Source organism: Podarcis tiliguerta (genome assembly GCF_965153285.1).
Source record: "Podarcis tiliguerta genome assembly, chromosome: 1".
Classification (NCBI taxonomy): domain Eukaryota; kingdom Metazoa; phylum Chordata; class Lepidosauria; order Squamata; family Lacertidae; genus Podarcis; species Podarcis tiliguerta.
Window position 1 is genome coordinate 39514991 of NC_139534.1, and position 22849 is coordinate 39537839.

Here is a 22849-nt window from a genome sequence, read left to right on the forward strand (position 1 = left end):
AGCCAGGGCATTTCCGTGTGACACATTGCTGATTGAGTCCCACTCCCCAGATTGGAAAAGCCAAGCGGCAACATTTTGAGGAAGTGCTCCGGCTGCTGACAAGTTTAGCAAAAGTTGGGGGCGCAGTGGTGGCAAAAGTTGGGGGTGTATCTTTCCTTCAGAGATTCAAAACTTGGAAAAAGCCCAACAAGACAATGACAATAATCCACCAACAGCATACAAATCAATATGGCTAACCTGATCCAAAACACCCACCCACCCCACTCACACATGAAAACAAAGATCACCACAGCCAATCACAAACAAACAACCACAGCCTAGGCCAACCCCAACCTCTCTCACCACCAAAGGAACACAAGTGAACAGCAGAGAACCTGCACAAGCAACGCTGACACCAAACCCTATATATATTAAGTAAAACAGAAACATCGCCATCTGACCCCACCCATTTCCCCCCCTTTTCTTCCTAATGTCTCAACAAATAAAACTGATTTGTAAAAATGTTACATATAAAAAAAATACGAGAGAGAGAGACATTGCACATACTTTTATAAATCAAGAAAATCTTTAATAAAAAACAAAACAAAATTTTGGAAACTACTCTTCATTCTCCCTCCCCAAATTAGCCTTAAAAAAATGTTTTTAAAAATCTATATATTGCCTGCTTTTTCAGGGAAAATGTTCCTCCTTCTTGAAAGGGAAACTTCTGATGCAATAACTGAAAATTCACTTGTGCCTTAAATCAGAGGCCATTTGCCATCAAAACAGGCCAAGACTTAATATGAGTGCAGTGTAAGACTGATCATCTGTCTCTATTTCCAGTTTGTGCCAGAATCCATACAAATTGCAGAAGATAGTGAAGAGCATATTTTGACAATCCTAAGTACCATCCCTATTACCTGTCTGGGCCAGGATGACATCTGTAAAATTACTTTGCAGCTGACTACCGGGGATTCTGGTAAGAGTCTTATGTCAGTGAGCATTTGATCAAGCACTTTTGCTGACTTTCCCTGAAATCTCTGTAATGAATCTAAGAGCATAGCATAGGTAGGAGAACCGCCATCATTTACTGCTAGAGGGCTTCATAAGACAAACAAAGTGATTGGCTATAAAACCAGAGAGATGGGGGGAAAGTACTTAAAGCTTGTGGTCAGTGCATTAAACTGTTTGGCTTAATGTTTTAGGCTAATTTGACTAATAACGGTATTACTTATAGTCACGTACACAAAGGTGTGTACACACGTGTGTATACGTGTGTGTGTTTACTGCAATAAACTCACTAGCTAGATCAATCACTTCCTCTCAATACTAGTTTCTTATTTGTAAGATTTGAACCTATTTGTATGGAAGAAAACGATATAATAATGATTAATAATAATAATAATAATAATAATTGCACATTGGAACCAGGATTCTAAATATCTGGCCCTGTTATGTTGCTGGTCACTGGGGTAATTTCTTTGGAAGCCTGGTGATGGCTTAAAAATATCATTGCTTTGAGAAGTTGTGCCACTGTAGCAGATGTCATATCCTGTGTACTCATACCTAACTAGTGCAATAAATATTAGGATCAGGTTGCAATGTTACTTAGATGGTTAAAAAATAATGGGTGGTTCTTCTTATCGGGAACTACTACTCCTTATCACTGAAAGCTCTTAGGCTGCAATTCTAAACACACTAACAACTGAACACAGCAGAAAGACGTCAACATTCAAAGGAGTGCACTGTTGTAAATCTGTTCTACAGTTTACTATTGATGCTTCAGAAGAAACATCTGATGAAGCCTGAAATTATAAATAAAGCAACACGCAGCACACACAATCCAGAAATGCCCTCAATAAATAGAGAGCTACACACACACAGACACCCCCCCCATTTGTGCAACAGACTCCTGCTTGCAAATTTCCCCTTCTCTTCCCCTGCATCCCCCATGCACCTCTAAAATGGGGGATAAACATTTCATGAGTATTGATATCTTTGTGTTATTTAACTGATCCTTGATCTAAAGGCCATTTCACATTTTACCTCATCTGACACAGAGATTGTCAGTATTGTGTTTAATGTATGAAGAGTGACAGAAATGTCATTTTTTGCATGAGGTATTGCTGCTGGGAAGCTGATATAAGAGTCCTTATGCAGAAAGACATTTTCTCAATCCATCACCTGTGACAAGGCTCAGCCCCGCAAAGTGAAGATGACTTCTGCCAGAAAGCAATATGTGAAGAAACCTATAGAATAGGTTTTTAAATACTTTTTTTAAAAAATCAGCTCATATTTGAGGCTGCTGGATGTAAAACATATAACACGGATTTAAATCGATTAAATGACATATTTGAAATTGAAAAACCTACATTGGCTCCCAGTATGTTTCCGAGCACAATTCAAAGTGTTGGTGCTGACATTTGAAGCCCTAAATGGCCTCGGTCCAGTATACCTGAAGGAGCGTCTCTACCCTCATTGTTCTGCCCGGACACTGAGGTCCAACACCGAGCGCCTTCTGGCAGTTCCCTTGCTGCGAGAAGCCAACTTACAGGGAACCAAGCAGAGGGCCTTCTCGGTAGTGGCGCCCTCCCTGTGGAACGCCCTCCCACCAGATGTCAAAGAGAACAACAACTACCAGACTTTTAGAAGACATCTGAAGGCAGTCCTGTTTAGGGAAGCTTTTAATGTTTAACAGACCACTGTATTTTAATATTTTGTTGGAAGCTGTCCAGATGGGCAGGGTATTATTATTATTATTATTATTATTATTATTATTATTATTATTATTTCACATCTAGAAAAGCTAAAATATCAGCACTGAAAAGCATAGTGAATATTGGTCATTCACAAATGCAGAAAGAGACCTCCAAATTCAAGCAATCTCATGATGAATTCTGTAAAACAGGAGATTTCTGTTTTGATTTGTTTTCTGCTGTGATGCATATTCTGGTGAACTCCAACCACAGGCAAACTCATCAAGTTCTTTAAGTTTCTAGAAAGAAAATAAAGACTATTTTATTACCCAGGGAATTGAGCTGTTTGTGAGGGATATTGGCTTTCTGATATCACTGTCACTATTTTGATTTGGTTTTCTGCTGTTGTTAACATTGCAATCATATACATGCCTACCCAAGATGGGGCTTACTCCCAGGTAAGCTAGTACAAGATTGCAGCCAAAGTATTGCTATTTTCATGTATTGAATACATGTATTCCATCCTTCTCTCTCTCTTCTCCTATAGCTATAGAGCGATATATGTAATATTTTTATATGGCCTTTTTGTGCTAGTACTTACCAGTATGGAGTACTGAAACCCTTTTCTTTTCTTTTCTTGGAGGGGAGAGAGAGAGAGAGAGAGAGGTGGTATATGAGATTTAAAATATATAGAGAGAAGTGTGTATTTTTCTTGCTGTCATTTTTTGCATGTAATGGTTCTGTTTGAGTTCATGTCTGGCTGTTGTAATAACAACAATTATTCTGATCACAGATGGAAAACCATCCATCTTCCTTTTATTAAAAAGAAAACCTAGCTATTAACTTCTCAACAGAGTTATGAATGCCAATATATTTGCATTTTAGATGATCTGGGAAGGAGGTCCCCAGACATCGCTCTCTCAGCATGCCAGGTGGCTCTGGAACACATGCCCTGCGAGGAAGGTAGCTGTGCAAGAGCTTCGCTAACTGTAAGGGCTGTGAATGACTTTGTCGAGGATGGAAACCTCATCAGCTGTATCAGAGTGGAGCCAGTCCAAACGAGCGAGCCGCTTTGGCGGGATTATACACCAATGGATGTCAAAGTGGGTTAAAACAAACAATGAGTTTGATAGGAGCATTCTAACCAAGGCATCGCTGTCCTATTTATTTTTGTATTTGTAATTCACTTTTCTGTCCCAGAGAAAATCCCCCCATCTACTTTATGTGTACCCTTGTATCATGTTCTCCCCTCCAACCACCCCAAGTAATTTCACATTTGATAATCTGAATAAGGCCAGAGAACTGCAGCTAATCATGTCTCTCTAGTGAGGGTAACTTTTTTATATTTTTTATTTTCAAATACAGTATATGTTTGTTCCATTATGTCCCATTTGAAGCTATAAAGTTAAAAAAACAACACTACACCTAAAAATGTGTGTGAAGCAATCTTAAGTGTGCTTGAGTGCAGACGAAGGCAATGATCCTAAACACATGTATTTGAAAGTAAGTCTCATTGTCTGATAGGATTTACATATGACTAAGTTCTTATGATCAGCAAGAAAGCTAAGATCGCACAACCATAATTGAAAGGAATCAATGGAATTACTGGGGTAAATCCTAATAAGTGTCTTGAGATTCTATGTCAATGTTTAACTCTCTGTAGTATCACTTTGTAGACATTGACACTGAATCTCAAATTTGTTGTTCCATCTACTAACAAGGTTCTGATATATAGTTGATCTGATTATATTAAAAGCTTACAACAATGAAGCCAAGATCAGGGTCTAGTTAAAAATCTTCACTAAGTCATTTAATTCAAACTACATACTATAACATGTAAAGGTCAAAAGAGCCAATAATTGCTTGCTTCTAAATATGATAATGAACTACTGTTGGAATATACCCTATGTAATACTTCTGGTTTTGAAATTGATTTTTTTAAACAAGTGCCTTAATTTCAGTCAGATATCTGCTTCTTGCGTTATGGGGAAAGTTTCACATTGCCACGCTAACAAAGCAACTCATTATATAAGGAGATTTTGCTTGACAAATTTGATCTTTATGAATTCTGATATGAACAGACCAGATATTGGATTGATGTGCAGTTCTGATCAGAACTTAGTATTTATCTTTGTTCATACCCAATTATTGGCTCAAAAAAATGTAAAAAACCTTGTTTTTAAAATGTGTATTTTCCGAAAATTTTGTTTGGAAGAACCTACTTTTAAAATATCATAGAATCATAGAAGTGTAGAGTCAGAAGGGATCCTAAGGGTCATCTAGTCCAACCCCCTGCAATGCAGGAATCACAGCGAAAGAATCCCCAACAGATGGCTATCCAGCCTGTTTAATAACCTCCATATAAGTGCACCACCTTCTGAGATAGTCCATTTTACTGTCAAGCAGCTCTTGCCACCAGAAACTTCTTCCTAATGTTTATCTGGAATTTTAATCCATTGGTTCTAGTCCCACCCTTTGGAGTAGCAGAATTGGGTACTATGGCACCCTGGGCAAAGCCAAAATTTGGCAACTCCCCTCCCCTGGAGGTGCCCAGCTTTGGGAAGGAAGCACAAGGGATTTGAGAAGATCCTGGAGCCCTTCCACCTCCTTCTTAAAGCGGAGAAAGTGCTAACTAGGCTTTGAGAAGGAGGCAGGAGGATTCCAGGATTCTGTCAGAGCCTCACTCCTCCTTCCCAAAGCCCAGTTCCTTGCTTACCAGGTTTTGAAACAGTGACCCCTCGGCTCAGTGCCCAGTGCTTGCACATTGCTCAAACGGCACTAAATCTGCTCCTGAAACAAGCTTGCTCCAACATTGATGTGACTTCCCTTCAGATATTTGTAGATCGCCATCATATCACCTTTCAGTCTTCTCTTCTCCAGGCTAAACTCCCTCAACCATTTCTCATAATGCTTGGTTTCCAGACCCTTTACCATCTTGGTCGTCCTCCTCTGCACATGTCTCAGCTTGTCAATGTCCTTCTTAAACTCTGGTGTCCAGAAATGGACACAGTACTCCAGGTTGGGTCTGACCAAGGCTGGATAAGGTAGCACTGTTCCTTCCCTTCTGGACATTATGCATCTGTTGATGCAACTTAGAATGGCATTAGCTTCCCACCCACTTGGTGAATCACGCTGTTGACTCATGCTGAGTTTATGGTCTACTATGACCCCTAGATCCTTTTCACATGGACAGTTGCCAATGTCACCCATCCTAGAGAGCCAGTGTGGTGTAGTGGTTAAGAGCGGTAGTCACGTAATCTGGGGAACTGGGTTCGCATCTCCGCTCCTCCACATGCAGCTGCTGGGTGACCTTGGGCCAGTCACACTTCTCTGAAGTCTCTCAGCCACACTCACCTCACAGAGTGTTTGTTGTGGGGGAGGAAGGGAAAGGAGATTGTTAGCCGCTTTGAGACTCCTGAAGGGGAGTGAAAGGCAGGATATCAAATCCAAACTACTACTACTCCTCCTCCTCCTCCTCCTCCTCCTCCTCTTCTTCTTCTTCTTCTTCTTCTTCTTCTTCTTCTTCTATATTTGTGCATTGGATTATTCCTGCATAAGTGTAGAACCTTATGTCTGTCCCTGTTGAAATTCATTTTGCTACCTTTGGCTCTGCAATCTGTTAAGAGCATCTTCAATACTGATTCTGTCTTCTGAGGTATCAGCTACACCTTCCAGTTTTATATCATCTGAAAATTTGTCTTTCACCAGGGTTGTAGCTGACAGTAGCCACACTCAGAACAGACCTACTGAAATGAATGAACCTGAATATGTTAAATCCATTAATTTCAGAGTATTTAATTAGATGCAACCATCATACTTACATGTGAATTTTCTTGTGGCTTTTAAGAACTCTCAGATTAATGCAGAAACTAATGACATTAGTAAGCACATGCAAAAATGACATGGATCAGAAATAATTGATTCATTGATCCCTGCTTTGCTTTTCAGGATTCTAGATTTCACACACTTCCAGTTAAAAACTTTTTTATTGTAAACTTTTTTTGGATGGGCAGGGAGAGACTTGTTTTTTTGCTGATGTTTACCTAGAAGAAATAAATTATATAGCCTTTATATACTTGCTGGGTGCATATAAAATAAGTAATGATAATAAGTAAAACACAGGAAATACTGATCCTGTAACACACTTTAAAAGTCACATTTTGTTTCATTCACCCATAAAAGTCAAATACAGCCCATAATGTTTTATGAGTAAAAAATAAAATAAAAAATGGAGCTCTGCCTCAGAGACTGTATGCATTACACATCTCATTTTAACTAGGTCACAGTTCAAGACCTCCCCACAGAGAACTGCTACTCTTTGACTGATCCACACATCATCACATTTGATGGATGGTGAGTATTCTTTCATGAAGCTATTTGGCTTCACAATAATGATATGCTTTAGTATTCTGTTCAGCTATCTAGGATGCTATTTTATGAGTTTACAGTAAATGCTGTAGTGCAGAATCCAAGGGACGTTAAACACACACGTGGAAAAAATGCCTTCCAAGTGTCTAGCATTTGCTGTCACACCCAGAAAGACTCGTGAGACCAGAAAATAGGATGATAGTTATAGCTATTACAATGTAACAACAAACCAATTAACTAGATTAACTAAATTCCAATAGCTTCTGCAAATGAGGATTTAATTAAGGCTGTGTGTACGCTATACCTTTAAATCACATTTGAAGCATATTTTCCTCCTCAAAGATCTATAGGTGGTACAATTTCTTAAGAGCTGCTGGGAATTCCAACTCTGTGCAGGGTTAACTGCAGTGCCCAGAATTCTTTGGTGGAAAGATTGTTCTTCAGATGTACTTTTAAAGGTATAGTGTGCACACTCCTGGACATATAAACTGGTTTTGTGTGCCCCCTCCACAAGAGGTCCAGAGGGTGGGAACATGAGAATTGGCCTTTTCTGTGGTGGCTTCCTGTTTGTGGATGCTCTCCCCTGGGAGACTTGCCTGGCACCTTCAATACATATATTTAGGTGCCAGGCAAAAACTTTCCTCTATAACCAGGTATTTGGCCTTTAACTATCTGTGGCCTTTTGGAAGTAGGCAAAGTAAAGGTAAAGGGACCCCTGACTGTTAAGTCCAGTCACGGACGACTCTGGGGTTGTGGTGCTCATCTCACTTTACTGGCCGAGGGAGCTGATGTTTGTCTGCAGACAAACTGGTCATGTGGCCAGCATGACTAAGCCGCATCTGGTGAACCAGAGCAGCGCATGGAAATGCCGTTTGCCTTCCCATCAGAGTGGTAACTATTTATCTCCTTGCACCTCTTGAGTCATCTTTTAAGAAGGGAAGAGGGTGGCAAATGCGCCTCCATTGAAGTGTGGGAATGACATTATAGAAGCAGGACATTTTTCTTGAATATATTCAAAGCAAAGGGATAACATTTTATGAGAATTAAGCCTAATGTAAGTATGGCTAGAATTTTTTCCAATACATTTTCCTTGGTTCATAGCAAGTTTTGACAGACGATCACGTTGACCCTTTTGTCTCATCCCATCCCACAAGATGGCTGTTCATAGCATTATGCAGTAACACTGAAATCTAGGAAACTGTGATCCTTAGCATGTTTGCTCCAAAATGTTCCATTAATTTCAATGAAATTTCCAAGTGATTGTTATTAGGTTAGACTGCCACAGGAATAAGAGCCTTCTATGTCAGTTGCTTTTGAAAAGCATCTTGTTCAGCCGTATGGAAAAAGCCAATCTTCGGTGAGCATTTTGCATGGAATCAACACTCACGTAACCACATCAGCTTATGTCATCCATAGCTAAATGCAGAGTGTGTTGCAGCCACCATGCTGGCATGCGTTCCAGAGCAAGAACATCATCAGCTTCTCAGTGAACCCTAGTAGACTTGAGCTCATGCAACAGTGAAGAGTAAAACTGACAAATTGTTCCAGACATGGCCATTTGCCAGCTGAGAATCCAGTTAAGAGTAAAACTTATGTTTACAGCCAAGATGTTCTAAAGGGGGGGGGGATATGACTTCATTTTAATGCAATTCTGGCAGAGCCCTAATTTTTCATTTGAAATGTTCACCTAGTCATAGTCAACCTTGTCGAAGTGGGTGATTAGTCACAGAAGATATTATTTGAGCGCTGGTTTTGCTTTGAAGAACATCATGCTGTAAAGCATCCAGTTACAACTAAAACATATTTATTAAGGCCCAGAGGCAGAGATATTTTCCTATTTACTTTTATCAAATGTTTATCCTCCTTATCCATGCCTGTTGCCATGGCAGCAGCTCTCAGGCAGCTATGAGCTCCTCACATGAATTCTTATGCACTCCCAGCTAATAACTCTGGTGGTATTAGTTTGCTTATGTTGATGAAAAAGTGTTTCTTCACCAAGAGTTTATTTTTTTTCCCCTCTGAGGCCAGCCACCAAACTGGTCTAATTAGGAAGCCTTGTTGGTTAGGGTAAAAATGAGCAGCTAACAAACTGTGAGTAAATCCTTCCTTTATGTTGTTCTCTTGATTGCTTAGGCGTTATGACAGCTACATGACTGGAACTTTTGTGCTGTACAGAAGTCTGAACCGAGTGTTTGAGGTGCATGTGCGTCAGTGGCATTGCAGCAACCGCCATCTTGCCTTTGCTTGTAACTGTGGTGTTGCCGCATGGGAAGATAATGATATCGTCATCTTTGATATGTGCAATGGGCAGTTTCTGGAAACCAAACCTCAATTGGCAATTAAAAGCATCAAAGCCTCGTCACAACCAAATGTCAGAATCATGGAGTCCTATGGAGGGAGAAAAATTACTGTACGTATCTCAAATTTATTTGGGTTTTGGTTTTGATAATTACCAATGAGAGAGATTACTTTTGTAAAAAAAGCAGTGCAAAAGTTCAAATATCCCTTGCTAGGTTGAATGGCCAACCACTGGTGTGTATTAGGCTGTCCTAGATGAGGTAAATTCCACTCAGTGTAAGGCTAAGAAGTGTCTTCCAATGGACAAAATACTGCCCATAAAACATCATAGCAGGAGTTCAAGCCCTGACTTAGCCACAAGCTCAATGGTGGTACTGAGCAAGTCACATTCTGTCTCATTACAAGAAGCTTGCCTTTTTTTACCGAGCAGCCACTATGGTCTTTGATAAAGCAAAGGATTTCTCTGACTTGGCTGATTTACTGATTACAGTAGGGTTTGTGTCCAGCCAAGCTAATGGAAAGAATGATTAGATCCAAGTGAAGGGATTGGTGCCTGACCAATTATAGGTGAGCACAAGTAAGTTTTAAATCCATGTCAGACCAGGAAAAATCATCGATCCATGGCATTGCTGATGTGGAAGCCAACATCCTGGTATTCCCCCCACATGCAAACATTGTTGATACCACATTCATTCATTCATTATAAGACTATTTATACAGCACTAATTCAAAAGAAAAAAAAATATATAGTGGTAATATACATCCAAAATCAAGTAAAACCTTTAAAATATTATAGAATCATAAAATACAGAACCAAATGACCAACAGTAAATAGGATTAATTATTTAAGAACACTTAACAAAGCAAAAAAACCCTCATTGGGGACTGCTACCTAGTTCAATAATAACACGGGTCACACAACACTGATCCTGAACTGTTTCTGGGTGAATTCAAGGTGCTAGTGTTGACCTACAAAGCCATAAATAGGTTGGGGTATGGGTATCTAGAGGAACACTTCACTCTATATCAGCTTGCCTATGCTGCTTTGGTGGAGGGTGGCTTGTCTCAACATCCCAACAACAGGAGAAATATCCAGGGCAGTGATTAGTGATACAAGAGAGATAATTTTTAAGCCTAGGTTTCAGATGGGTTCCTTGCCTGTGCACATACAGAAATGGCTTAATTTCAGAAGGAGGAGGGTGCCACAAAACAACACTATCATAGGGATTGCCTCACAGTCTAAATGCCGTACTGTTGACATACTAATGTACTGAAGAAACATTGGCTCCTAAGATGAAGAGGGCACTACCTTGAATCCCAGAAGAAAGGCAGGCTATAAAATGAAACACAAACCTAGAGAAACATGTGGTAATATGGCTGTGTACACACCATACATTTAAAGCACATTATTTCCCTGGAAAAAATTATGGGTATGGCAGTTTGCCATGGGTGCTGCAAATTGTCGCTCTGCAGTTCCTAGGATTCTTTGGGGTAATAATGTGCTTTAAATGTGTGGTGTGTGTGCATCTTACAACTGTGAGGAATTTCCATCAGGCTTAAGTCCTCACATGATCAAAACTAACTCAATGTTTTCAGAATAAAAAGCTGTCCCATTTCCCACCTTGATCTGAATATGATTTCCCCCACTTTCAAAGGAACAACCTAAGCCATTTCTATAATGAGACAACTGTTCTGTTCAGTTTAATATACAATCATTTCCTGTGTGAATTGGTCTTACAAGGAATATTCTAAAAGTATTGGCCATATATATATATATATATATAACCATTTCCCAAGGAAAATCACAGACGTGATCTTATTGTCATGTTGGCAGTTTCCACTAGTCAACTATTACTGGTTTGGAAATGATATAATCACTAATTTGAAATGATAATTACCTGAAGGGATTTACAGTGGTACCTCAGTTTAAGAACAGCCCTGTTTAAGAACTATTCAGTTTACAAACTCCGCAAAACCAGAAATAGTATCCTGGTTTGCGAACTTTAGGGCACTGGTGGCGGGAGGCCTCATTAGGGAAAGTGCACCTCGGTTTAAGAACGGTTTTGGTTTAAGAATGGACTTCTGGAACGGATTAAGTTTGTAAACTGGGGTACCACTGTACTTCTCCCTCTATCAGCATCAAGAAAAAGAGATCCTAATGGTAAATACAATTTTAAATAATCATGTTCAGTATAAATAAGAGAGCAAGCATATGAAGGTCTAATCAGACGTAAGTACCCTGACTTCAGTGGAGCTTACTTCCATGTAAGTGTGCACAGGATTGGAACCTGAAAGTGACATGCAGGTTACCTGGGAGTAAGACTTCTTGAACTCAATGGAGCTTTCTTCTGAGATATATTGCACTGTGGATTACTGATGCCAATAGCAGGTCTCAACTTATTTTTTATTGTGCGTATGACATGTTATTGTGTGTGCATGTCTCTGCTTTGATGCTTAATTTATGGGGTGTTTTTTATATGGATCCTCTTAGCTGCTGCTTAAAGGTTACATCGGGAAAGATTTGGCAAAAAATGTGGGAGGGGGACTCAGTTTGCATGGCTTGTAGCTTTCATTAAGGCTTCTCCCAAAATTCAAGCACTGGCTGGTGCGCACGCACGCACGCACGCACACACACACTTGCTGATGGAGTTCATATTCACCAGATTTGCTCCTTCTCCAGATCTCATTCCCTTCAGGAGCATTTGTTCGAGCTGATGTGAGCGACTGGGGAATGAGTTTGACAGTAAGGGCACCAAGCATTGATTTTAATAGCACCAGAGGTTTATGTGGCATCTTTGACAGAAACAGTCAGAATGACTTCCATGGGCCTGATGGGAGCCCTTTACTTTCTCGCCAGAATAACACGTCTGAGGAGGACTTCATAAAAGCTTGGAGGTAAGGAAAGGAGATTTTCAATGGTAAGGGATGCGCCGAAAAATGAATCGCCATTATAAGTGCATTCTATACAAGCTGTTCAAAAAGTGTTCGTTTAATGATCCGGCACAGAGCTGCAGTGACAAAAGAAAATGCACTGGCCTTCAAGACCCCTCAAATAATACACATTTTCAGCTACTGCTAGAGAGAAGTTTCATATTCACAAATGACGTCACATTGCCAACTGCCCTGAGATCCTTCTGAGCTGTTACAAAGGACAGTTCCCAGCCATCCAGGAAAATGTAAAATAGGGACAGAAGGCAGAAATCGAAGGCTTTCATATTTCCTCTATTCTTTAATTTCTGTACGCTGATGCCAAGTACATGGCTGTGGGATTCAAAGACAGATTTTGACAAGATGTGGCAAAGTGCGTAGCATGAAACGTTAATATTTAAGAAGCCTGTTCTGTTAAATAAATAGGACGTATAAAAACCATCTGATATGGCTGTTCAAATGCCAGCTGGAGGACTGAGTATAGGCACCTTCCATTTCAGAGAACTTCCAAAAGTGGAATCCAAACACCCTCATTCTTCTTCTAAAGCAAGTGTGGGGCATCTTTAACCCTCCTGATGTCACTGAACTATAATTCCAAGCTGCCCCAGCATGTATGGCCTGGGAGTTGTAGTTCAGCAACAACTAGAGGGCCAGAGGTTTCCCACACATCTTCTGAAGCATCTTTAGCTGTGACCAAGCACTTGGGAAGTACTAAAGCTCCACAGTCCAATATAATGCAGGAAGAATGTGACTATTAAGGTGAACACATGCAGCAACTTGCAGAAGCAATTCTGGGTTCTGTAGTCAGGAGTTTTAATGGAGCAGCATTGCTTCTTTCTGCTGTCCAAAATGCTGCAGAATTCAGCACCCCTACAGAATCATTTCTGTGGTGGAATAGTGAACCTCTGCCCCTTACCGCCACTATGTACCCTTCACAATGTGTGACCTACGGGTTTCAAAATTATATGACAAGGCTCAGAACATAAATCATTACCTGCCCTCCTTTTTCTGAGTGCAGCGAGTAATGACTTGCTCTCATCACATTTTCGGACCTCTGTGCAAAGCCTTCACATCACACATTGTGGGAGGTGTGTGGTGGACAGGAGCAGCACACACTCAGTCATTTATGCTTTGAGCCAAAGTCTTCATGAACCAACCTGTACCTGTCCTTCAATATCAACACTCCCTCATTAGGACTGATTTGTACAACATGGATTTGCAGCACATGCCAGGCCATTCTAGGTTCAACTTTCCTTAGGGCACTTTCTAGAACCTGAACCTATTATGGAGGGGTTCATGGCATCAACACCCCAAAAAGGGTCTTGTTTTCCACATAGCCGCAACCTTGGATAAAAACAGAAATCAAACATTGCTCTCAAATGTTGCTCTAGTTCTCTCCCCAGCTTGCTGCTTTCCTTCCAGATCGTGTTACTGCTCCAAAACTGGCTTTATCTATTGAAGGAGGGCCCCCCAACCCGTTCGCTGTCTCACACTGAGCCCCTTAATCCTCCTCAATGGCTCATCACCCAGGCTTTCACCTTCATAGCTTGGATATTCTAGGAATTAGAAGCCTTGATTAAATTATAACACTTGCTGGATTAAAAGGGTCTGGAACACAGCTTCAGACCCCAAAGTCATATCTATTAGCCCAGGACACACTGTTTGTGGATGTTGTTAATTCAGGGATTTATGTTGTATTCAGTATAGGTTTTACATCTGAACTACAGATGTGGGAAATGAAACAGACGATTTAGGTGTCATTTGTGAAAATCACTGAGAAAACACAGCAATGTTGTTCATATAAATAATGAAGCTCTCCAGATTTTCAAACTGCTAGCATGTTTATGAAATCAGGTAGAAGTAATGGAGATGGAAGCTAGTAAAGCATTTTCAATTAGCTGCCTTCAAGCACTTGGAACTTCAGCACCTCCATTCACCAGGGACCAGTTGGAGAGTTCGCCTACTGCTAGTTCTGTTCTCTTATTCCCACAGCCATTGTTCGTTGCAGCTGTAAAACTGAGGGTGTCCCATAGCTGTTTAAAGCACTACATACTTCCTGCAAAAATAAAAAAGAGTTTAGAATTGCAATAATAAGTTCCAGCTGAATTCTAAGATTGTTGCTACAACCCTGCTGATAACAGTTTGTTATCTTCATCTCACCAATGCATGTTCATACTTTAAGATCCAAGCAGAGGAATTCATGGTTTTTCCTGTTAGCCACTGGAGTAAATAAGTGTTCAAGGGCATTATTTTGAATACTTCTATTACCTTATACAGCTAGAGCCTATATACATGTTGAAGGAAGCTTTCTTGCATTTATCCCTAGCTGGGTGAAAAAACTACATGTGCTACATGCACAATTCCACAGCCCAATCCAGCAATGGAGGTTGTAGGTACATGCCCCCTTTTAAAAAGCCACTATTCCACTGACCATTTGTTTAGTATGAAGTCTTGGGATTGAATACAGTCATACAACCCCCCCCCCTTTTTTTGCTTCAGCTGCAAGTGGAGGGGAGACCACTTTCCTTCTCTGATTGATGTTATTTCACCTTCTTTAAAAAGTGTTTTGCATGTGGACTCAAAGCTGCCTTAAACTCCAATTATTTCCTTGTTGCTTTTTAATCCAAAGGATAAATGCTGATGACCTTTGCCAAGTAATCATTTATGATGTAACCATTATGTAAAGCAGTAATCTCATCTATAATGTCCTATTAAATGCTAAGGAGAATTGTAAAACTCTCCTTGTTTCTGACCAGGTATGCACTATGTACACACTTCAGCCTATGAAATGCTGTGCTTTGGAGTTTTCCAAAAACACTTTGTAGACATCTCTGCAAGTGTCCATACCTGCACATTAAGCAGACAGCGTGGGCAGTTTTTAAAGCACAGTCGTTTGTTGTTGTTGTTGTTTTGCTCCTTCCTCTTTCAGCACCCCAACCCCTTTTAAAGAAATCATTTTGTCCTGTAAGTTTATTGATATACTAGAGATAGCACAGAAGGCAGACAATGTACTTTATGGCTGTGTGTATACATATCCACTGATAGATGGATGGACGGTACATTTCTCCTCAGCTTTTGGCAGGATGCTAAGTACTCCTGTGATCTCTGGTTATCACTCTAGGGAAGTTTATGCATTATGCCATACACATGTACAGATATTTGTGTGAATGACTGTTCCTGTGGTGAATTAAATGGATTGAAGTCCTAAAAATGTGGAATATTGATTGGATGTACTGGTGCACATGTGCAGACTATATGATCATGTGCGATGTTCAATTATATTCACCCATTCAGGAAGGAAATGTGTGGGAAAAGAAGGGTTCATTTTCTTAGAGATCATTGATTATACTGTAGAATATTGGGGCTCTGTGTTTTTCATATTATAGCTGTCATGGGGGAGACAACTTGGAATATTTTCAGATTAAAATGCAACTCCTTCTTGCTCTCTAGGCAAGATAAGCTATGACCAAAAACCAGGGGGTAGGGGGGGAGAGAGATGTACATGTGAAGAGGAGGAAGAATTCTTAGGTAGCAGAGTGGCTGGGTTAGCAGGCATTCTGCATCAATAGGATGTTTTCTCAGTTCAAACATTTCTACTGAGAGAGACTACTTAAAATGCAAGCGATTTGAGAAATGTACATGCAGCTGGAGTTTTCTTTGAAGTTTTAACACAGCCATTTCAGCATTGCTGAAGAAACAAGCAGCTACAGTGGAAAGTTCAATGAAATGAATTTTCATTGGCTCCTCAGTGTTACCTGGGTGCTAGGTTGCACTTGGCTTGGCATGTTACAGGCTGCACAAACCTGCCACAGATTATTATTATTTAATTTAAAAAAGTGGAATTTTGTATTCATATTGATTGTATTTCAGTGTATTTTCTGTATTTTACAAGATAATTATGGAGGATGCTAGGGGCTGAGACCCTCTTTGCTGCACTCACCAACCCCCTGCTATTCCCCCCAAGTTAACCCCATAGAGTTTCCCTTTCCCATCCCATGCAAATACTAAACTCACTTTTCACCTTCCCAACTCCATTTCAGAAGCCACTTTTCACTCTATTTCTGCTGCCTTGCTTTGCAACATTTTTACCTTCACCCCCATGCCTTCTCCTTCTCCTTTTGCACACACCTCTTGCACACAGACGCCCCCCAGTAACCACTTGCATCTTCATCCTTCCACATATTGCAACTGCTAAACACCTTTTTCATCGGCCACCCGATTGTGAGGCCACCATCACCTCTCTTCTGACTCTACTCAAACTTCTCCTTCAGTTCTTCAGCTGCCACATGTGTGAGAGACAAAGGATGTAGAGCCCTCAAATATTCCAGAGTAGTTTACTTAAATCTCTGCCATGGTTTGAAATGGCCATTTTCCTCTTAGTTCCCTCCAGCTCTGCTTTACTCAGTAGTCTGCTGTTTTAAGCTACCACTTCTCCCCTCTCAGTGTCCCTTGCCTTTTCTCCCGTGCAACAGACATGGGTGCTGTGCAGCCTGCCTTCACTTTTGGTTCCCTATCCCACCCTGATGTCATGCCAATCCAGAATTGTGACTTGGCACTACAAATCCTCCAACAGAGGCTGTGTGATGATATACTTACATTTTTATTATAGAGATAAATAACTAAGAAAGTTTGATCAGTGAGAGAGCACCAAGCCTTTTTAACTTTCTGACCTGCTTCTCTTTTATTTTATCAGAATAGCTCCAGGGATGAGTTTGTTTGACAAGACTCCACCACTGTCAGAATGGAAGAAGAGGACACATTACTGTCTGTGTCAGAAGGAGCATTCACTGTATTTACAGTCAGCAAATGCTCTACACACTTTTCAGCATTCTCCCCCGGAATCTTTAGGTTGTTTTTATGAGCGTGTGGATTACAATTCTGTAATCCCATATCTAGATGTCACATCAGAACATCCTACTAACTTGGACGCTGATTCTGCATTCCTAGCTGATGGAATATTATCATCTAGATCTCTTGAGCAGTGGCATTTGCCTCAGGCAACCAAAAAGAAAGACAGCCCCAATGGCCTTTTAAACCCAATTGGTCAAAACATCTCATTGAAAAAATCAGGAAATGAAACATATTTTGAGTCTTCTGATCATTGGAAAGAGCTATCAAGAGAAAAAAGACAAGAAGCTTACTGGGAATCCTTATCTGCTTCCTCTTCTCAAAGCTTGAGTCAGGCTGACTTGGAAAGTTTCACCTACTTTTTCCCAGAAGATTATTTTGAAGGGAGGCGGCCTAAAGTTCAGGTCACATGGCCTACTCCAAGTGGCCTAACCTCAGCAAAAGCCTTAGCAAGCTGTCAGAAGGTTCTTGAAACCTCTCCCATTGGCTTGGCTTGTAAAGGGCTTTTGGGCACCCAGCTGGATGTGGCCATTGAAATGTGCCTTTTGGATGTACAAAGCAAGGATGACCTCACATGGGGAGCATCAATGATTGCATTTCTGGAAAATTCCTGTGAAAAAAAGGTGCTGGAAAACATAACTATGTGGTTCAATTCAACAAGTGAGCTACCTACTGCACATAAAGAAATAATCAGAGCTCTCAGGTGCCCCAATCTCTGTAATGGACATGGGCAGTGCAGTATGTGGGGATGCCAGTGCTTTGAAGGATACACTTCCCATGACTGTACAACCGCCAAAAGTGAGTAAGAAAAGAATTATGTTTGTTCGTAACCTGTGTATCTTCCTGTAGCATTTGACTTAATGGAACATCTGCAGAGAGCAATTTGCTCTTCAAACAGCTTCACTAGTTAAGACCTATGATGAATTAATAATCAGGTTTTGACCTTGACAAGCTGATCGCAATACCTGGCTGGCTGCTCTGGAGGCGTGTGGGTTTGTGCACGCAAGTTTACCTTGGTAAACTTGCAAAAATGGATTTGACAATTCCCTTAAACAAACTGGTTTGAGAGAAGTGATTTTCTTTCTTATCATCCCCATGCTACAAAAACAAACTCCTAAAAAAAAGAGAGTCCCCAACACAGATGTTATACTAATTTCAGAAGGCTCAGTTGCACGGGTGGGGGTGGAGGTGCCTTGGGGCTTCATTCTCCCCACAACCTTTTAACATCTATATCACAATATTGGGGGTGACTATCTGGAGGTGTGGACTGTGATGTCATCAGTACACAGACGACACTCTGTTCTACCTTTCTTCCCCATCTACTCATTCCATGGAGGCTATTGAATGAACTGATGTCTGGAGGCAAATTTGAGCTGGATCAGGACAAACAAGTTGCAGCGGCAGCCAGACAAGATAAGGATGTTGAGGGTAGGGGAACCACCTATTCTAGAAGGAGGTTTGCAACTGATCCATAACCAATTGGACTCCTCCTTTTTACAAGCTCAAGCTATTTATTTTCTAACCAGCTCAGAGTTGTCAATTGCAACTTTACCTGCAGAGGATGGATCTCACCTCAGTTATCCATGCACTAGTGACATCCAGGCTGGATTAATCTAATGCACTCTATGTGGGGCTACCTTTAAAGGTGGTTAGAAACACCAACTGGTGCAAAATGTCAGGTGCCAGGCAGTCGGAACATGTGACACCTACAGTCACTACACGCCAGGGGTGCCAAGTTGAATAAAATATTGAGGGGGCAGGTAAGCCCTGCCCCACATAATCAATCACAAGACGCAGCATGCACACACTATTTGAATGGCAATGCCCATCAACTTTGATGGGGGACGACCCCCTCAAATATTTTATTGGGCAAGACCAAAAGGACCTCAGCTCCTAGGAGTTGGCTCCTATTCTACACACACACCCTTTATAAATTTGGCTTCAAATCAAATTAACTTGTATGACAACCAATTCTGATCAATTTTTAAAAATGTTTACATTATCCCACAGATGAAAAGCAGTATTCTTTTCTTTTTTAAAAATAGTTCAGTTTTGTAGGGAACTTTGATTCTCATCTCTTCTTCTTCTTCTTCTTCTTCTTCTTCTTCTTCTTCTTCTTCTTCTTCTTATTGTTTCCTGATATTTTAACTTTCTGACATTATATTATAAAATGACCAACTAACCCTTCAATCTTAAACACACATTTTTAGGAGAAAATCCCACTGATACCAATATAACTTGCTTCCACATTGCTATTTGTGGTTGTAGCCTGTCCACTTACACGAGATGGAGACTAGTAGCTGAGAATCAGACTGCAAAATCAGAGGAGACTGCCAAAGGGAGTCACTCTCTCTTCCCCCGCCCCCCATTTCATTTATAAAGTGATGGCAAAATCTCCAACAAACAATGTCAAGGTAATGCACAGCAGCCATTCCAAAAGGTGAGGCTGATGGACCTGGGAAACCTTTAACATTTGCTTTTTCAGTTTTCCATAATACACCTGAGATTGCGTGTTGTTTTCTCATAAAAGGAAGCTTCATCTTAAAGATCACTCACCCAATTCACACACAGTCCTCCAGATACATATTAACCACTTGGGTGCTACAACAGAGATAAGGAAATAATAAACAGTTGCACTTGTTAGAGTGATAGCCTGAACTTATGACAAATAATATTATTGTGCTCTCTTTTAAGCTGTGGTAGATGTATCATGGGAAGATGTGTTGCTGCCAGTATAGCCACCTGAGGGTTATCTAGGCCCAGGTAAACTTTAAATGGCAGATAATAACGGAGAAATACACATGCATACATATAAACAGATGGGATGCAGGTGGCGCTGAGGGTTAAACCACAGAGCCTAGGACTTGCTGATCAGAAGGTCGGCGGTTCGAATCCCCATGACGGGGTGAGCTCCCGTTGCTCGGTCCCTGCTCCTGCCAACCTAGCAGTTTGAAAGCACGTCAAAGTGCAAGTAGATAAATAGGTACCGCTCCAGTGGGAAGGTAAATGGCGTTTCTGTGCGCTGCTGTGGTTCGCCACAAGTGGCTTAGTCATGCTGGTCACATGACCCAGAAGCTGTATGCCGGCTCCCTCGGCCAATAAAGCGAGATGAGCGCCGCAACCCCAGAGTTGGCCACGACTGGACCTAATGGTCAGGGATCCCTTTACCTTTTTACATATAAACAGAGCTTGTTTTCAGCACCTGTCAGATGGGTGCTATTGTCAATATAAGAGAACAAGAGAGGTGTCCATGGTGAGGTGTCCAGCACCTTTTTCTAGAAAACCAGCACTGCATATAAACATATACTATGGGAGATGTTCAAGTGTTACTCAGAGTAAGCTCACTGAAGTTAATGGATTTTAATCATGCGCATTACTTTCAATGTCTCTACTCTGAGTAAAAGTTAACTGAACACCACCCTTTCTCGCATTCACTCTTAATTCACTTACGCTACATACATGCTTCCAAATCAAAGTGCAGGATCAGGGGATTGGAGATACAGAATTAAAAATTGCTACTTCATGAGTCCCTTTGTCCACCTTCCTTCTCTGAAGGACTAGCCTGTGTAGCAGGTTTCTTGTCCAGAGTGAGCTAAGGCCACCAGGATATTCTGCCCAGACTAGACTTTCCTTGTCACCTTTGCAGCTAAATGGCCTGGAACCCAAGTACCTAAAAGTGCACCTTTCCCAATATCAATAATTTCTGACCCTATGGTCTGTGGCCTCAGTAATGGTGCTGCTTCTTAGTGAGCATGTCCCATTTGTGGAATGCCCTCCTTGGTCAGGTGTATCTGTCTCCCTCATTCTTGACCTTCCGGTCGAATTTAAAAACATTGCTCCTGGCACCCCTGAGATAATTGTTGGGTAAAATGCATTTTATAACTGTTTTATTGCTGATTTTATTGTACCAGTTACTGGAAACTGCAGGATGAGAGTGCAAACTGGGACCATCTCTTCAAAACAGAATAGCACCAACAAATTTGTTATGTTTAAACCTACATTTTTTAAAACAACAGCAGCTTAGGTCTCTTTGAATGGAGCCTCTTAGCATTATCTCTGTGTTTGTTCACAGCCAAAACTCCCCTCCCCTTAACAACCAGCTTAACCCTCTGAAAAAAACACACACAAAAAAATATGCTCTTTTATAAAAACATGCAACAAAACAATGTACTAACAGAATGATAGTTTCCTTGACTTGTATGTCAAGTGTGCATAATTATGCCTTCTGTTGAGGAATGTATACCTTGATACTTGTGCTTTGGGAATAATGTAATCCTCCAGTGAACCTATCAAGAAACAAAAAGGTGAACACATTGCAAATAAGGATTGCAGAGACAACGTGAAACATAGCCTTGGTACCTGCATTTGATGAGCACAGGCAAGAAAAGCAAGCTTGAATTGGTATTGAATTATGTTTGCTCTCTGGTATTTTGTAAAAAGCCATTCCAGTGAATTGTATAAAATATCAGGTTTAAATGTATTGTCTATAACGTAGTAAAAAAAGAAAGAGTTTCATCAGAACATAAGAAGAGCTCTGCTGGATCAGGCCCGGTGACCTATCTAGTGCAGAATCCTGTTCTCAGAGTGGCCAGCCAGATGCCTATGGGATGCCCCAAAGTATCATCTGAGCTGAGATAGTTTTCTAGTTCCAATGTACCTTCCTGCTTAAAATATAGGGGGGGAACAGTTTTGTGTATTTCAATGAATTTCTTCAAGAAAAAGAAATAGGGGTTACATAAGAACTGTCTTCTTAGATGAGACTGGTGGTTTATCTAGATCAGAGTTACCCCTTCGACTGTGGCTGAACAGATGGTCTGGGACATGGATGGAGAACTTACAGCCCTCCAGAGGTCGCTGGACTACAACTTCCATAATTCCAGAGCACTGGTCATGCTGGCAGGATAGATGGGAATTGGACTCTATCAACATCTGGAGGACCAGAGGTTCCTCAGCAATGATCTAGGGAGATCCATAAACAGGGAGAGGTAGTGACAGACACCCCTGCAGCTTATCCCCAGGGTGTCCTTGAAGGAAGTACATCTGTAAATGTGGAGGCTGTCCTTCTGTCAAAACTCTGAGTACAGTCATACCTCATGTTGCATTAGGTTCATATTGCGTCTTTTCAGCTTGCGAACGTGGCAAACCTGGAAGTGTATACTTCTTGGTTCTGCTGCATGCGCAGAAGCGTTCTGCACGCTTTGCACATGTGCAGAAGCGCTCTATCGTGCTCCGCACTTGCGCAGAAGCACCGCTCTAGTTGTGGACTTTTCAGGGTGCGAACGGCACCCTGGAATGGATCGTGTCTGCAACTAGAGGTACCACTGTAACTTGTAGACAGATGTAATACTATATTATCATATTTTCTTTTCTGTTTATTTTTATACTGCTCCTTTTAAAAGCTATTGATGCTAGCTGCCACCACAATATCTTTTGGTGGTGAATTCAGTCAGGGTTGACAGGTTCAGGGCAAGATGCACAAATGGGGACAAATGGTTATTCTATAATTACACATTTCTGAAAAAGTTACGAGAACACTCAGAGATATTTGCCGGTACCTACGACCAAAAGAAAACCTGGAATATTATAATGCATGGTCCCCAGAGTGCAGCAAGATGCACATTTGTTAGGTAAAGTGACATGTCTTTACCTAGGCAAAGTCACCTGGTTGTTTGTCCAAAGGTGCTAGCAGTGTGGATTAAAGAGGGTCGTCCCCCCCCCCCCCGAGAGCTGGT

The 22849-nt window shown here is 41.0% G+C and overlaps 1 protein-coding gene and 1 long non-coding RNA gene across 2 annotated transcripts in view; one reads left to right on the top strand and one right to left on the bottom strand.

The window, feature by feature from the left end:
* The window catches only part of LOC310665022, a 372424-nt gene that overhangs the window by 142406 nt on the left and 207169 nt on the right, over positions 1 to 22849 (bottom strand). The window lies entirely within an intron of this gene.
* The window catches only part of LOC310660400 (von Willebrand factor D and EGF domain-containing protein-like), a 204295-nt gene that overhangs the window by 65632 nt on the left and 115814 nt on the right, over positions 1 to 22849 (top strand). The window contains exons 7-12 of the mRNA XM_083405101.1: positions 823 to 958; positions 3561 to 3778; positions 6955 to 7028; positions 9177 to 9453; positions 12022 to 12236; positions 16963 to 17915. Coding sequence (XP_083261227.1) covers positions 823 to 958; positions 3561 to 3778; positions 6955 to 7028; positions 9177 to 9453; positions 12022 to 12236; positions 16963 to 17915 — 1873 coding nt within the window. The remainder of the gene's footprint in view (positions 1 to 822; positions 959 to 3560; positions 3779 to 6954; positions 7029 to 9176; positions 9454 to 12021; positions 12237 to 16962; positions 17916 to 22849) is intronic.